At 52.4% G+C, this 2,319-nt stretch overlaps 1 protein-coding gene across 1 annotated transcript in view; it reads left to right on the top strand.

Annotated features, from left to right (window-relative positions):
• Positions 1 to 870, top strand: part of LOC124030420 (NF-kappa-B essential modulator-like) — a gene marked incomplete at both ends in the record, with an annotated part of 3,969 nt that extends 3,099 nt beyond the window's left edge. Inside the window, one exon of the mRNA XM_046341770.1 lies at positions 670 to 870. Within this exon, the coding sequence (XP_046197726.1) occupies positions 670 to 870 (201 nt within the window). The remainder of the gene's footprint in view (positions 1 to 669) is intronic.
• Between the last annotated feature and the right edge of the window lie 1,449 nt (positions 871 to 2,319).

Here is a 2,319-nt window from a genome sequence, read left to right on the forward strand (position 1 = left end):
CAAATGTTATAGAGGGAAATAATCCTATAATAACTACAACCTAAAACTTCTTACCAGGGAATATTGAAGACTCATGTTAAAAGGAACCACCAGCTTTCATATGTTCTCATGTTCTGAGCAACGAACTTAAACGTTAGCTTTCTTACATGGCACATATTGCACTTTTACTTTCTTCTCCAACACTTTGTTTTTGCATTATTTACTTGAGGCTGAATTGATTTTATTGATGTATTATATTTAGTTAAAATATGTGTTCAGTATTGTTGTAATTATCATTATTACATTGTATTTATTAAAAATAAATACAAATCAGCCCATTTTTCTTTTCTTTTTTCTGCTTTTTTGGCCCTCCAATAATCGGTCGACCTCTAGTGTGGGTGTGGCAGAGGGTGTGTGGGTGTGGCAGAGGGTGTGTGGGTGTGGCAGAGGGTGTGTGGGTGTGGCAGAGGGTGTGTGGGTGTGGCAGAGGGTGTGTGGGTGTGGCAGAGGGTGTGTGGGTGTGGCAGAGGGTGTGTGGGTGTGGCAGAGGGGGTGTGGGTGTGGCAGAGGGGTGTGGGTGTGGCAGAGGGGTGTGGCAGAGGGGTGTGGCAGAGGGGGTGTGGTGTGGCAGAGGGTGTGTGGGTGTGGCAGAGGAAGAGACAACAGTCACTAATAACCATGTGTGTGTAGGGAGGAGACATGGTTGTTCGTCTGGAGGAGGCAGAGAGAGCTCTGGCTCTGAAACAGGATCTGATTGACAAGCTGAAGGAAGAGGTGGAGCAACACAGAGGATCTCTAGAGACTGTTCCTGTTCTGACTGCCCAGGTACACACACTCACCCCTGTTTTGACTGCCCAAGTACAAACACTCACCCCTGTTTTGACTGCCCAGGTACACACACTCACCCCTGTTTTGACTGCCCAGGTACACACACACCCCTGTTTTGACTGCCCAGGTACACACACTCACCCCTGTTCTGACTGCCCAGGTAACACACACTCACCCCTGTTCTGACTGCCCAGGTACACACACTCACCCCTGTTCTGACTGCCCAGGTACACACAATCACCCCTGTTCTCATCGCCCAGGTACACACACTCACCCCTGTTCTGACTGCCCAGGTACACACACTCACCCCTGTTCTGACTGCCCAGGTACACACACTCACCCCTGTTCTGACTGCCCAGGTACACACAATCACCCCTGTTCTCATCGCCCAGGTACACACACTCACCCCTGTTCTGACTGCCCAGGTACACACACTCACCCCTGTTCTCACTGCCCAGGTACACACACTCGCCCCTGTTCTGACTGTCCAGGTACACACACTCACCCCTGTTCTCACTGCCCAGGTACACACACTCACCCCTGTTCTCACTGCCCAGGTACACACACTCACCCCTGTTCTCACTGCCCAGGTACACACACTCACCCTGTTCTCACTGCCCAGGTACACACAATCACCCCTGTTCTCACTGCCCAGGTACACACCTCACCCCTGTTCTCACTGCCCAGGTACACACACTCACCCCTGTTCTGACTGCCCAGGTACACACACTCACCCCTGTTCTCACTGCCCAGGTACACACACTCACCCCTGTTCTCACTGCCCAGGTACACACACTCACCCCTGTTCTCACTGCCCAGGTACACACACTCACCCCTGTTCTCACTGCCCAGGTACACACACTCACCCCTGTTCCTCACTGCCCAGGTACACACACTCACCCCTGTTCTCACTGCCCAGGTACACACACTCACCCCTGTTCTCACTGCCCAGGTACACACACTCACCCCTGTTCTCACTGCCCAGGTACACACACTCACCCTGTTCTCACTGCCCAGGTACACACACTCACCCCTGTTCTCACTGCCCAGGTACACACACTCACCCCTGTTCTCACTGCCCAGGTACACACACTCACCCCTGTTCTCACTGCCCAGGTACACACACTCACCCCTGTTCTCACTGCCCAGGTACACACACTCACCCCTGTTCTCACTGCCCAGGTACACACACTCACCCCTGTTCTCACTGCCCAGGTACACACACTCACCCCTGTTCTCACTGCCCAGGTACACACACTCACCCCTGTTCTCACTGCCCAGGTACACACACTCACCCCTGTTCTCACTGCCCAGGTACACACTCACCCCTGTTCTCACTGCCCAGGTACACACACTCACCCCTGTTCTCACTGCCCAGGTACACACACTCACCCCTGTTCTCACTGTTCTATTTGCTATCCATTACCCTGGCATTACAACCTCTTCTCTATCCATTACCCTGACATTACAACCTCTTCTCTACCCTGGCATTACAACCTCTTCTCTATCCAT

This window comes from Oncorhynchus gorbuscha, unplaced genomic scaffold (genome assembly GCF_021184085.1).
Source record: "Oncorhynchus gorbuscha isolate QuinsamMale2020 ecotype Even-year unplaced genomic scaffold, OgorEven_v1.0 Un_scaffold_11419, whole genome shotgun sequence".
NCBI classification, from domain to species: domain Eukaryota; kingdom Metazoa; phylum Chordata; class Actinopteri; order Salmoniformes; family Salmonidae; genus Oncorhynchus; species Oncorhynchus gorbuscha.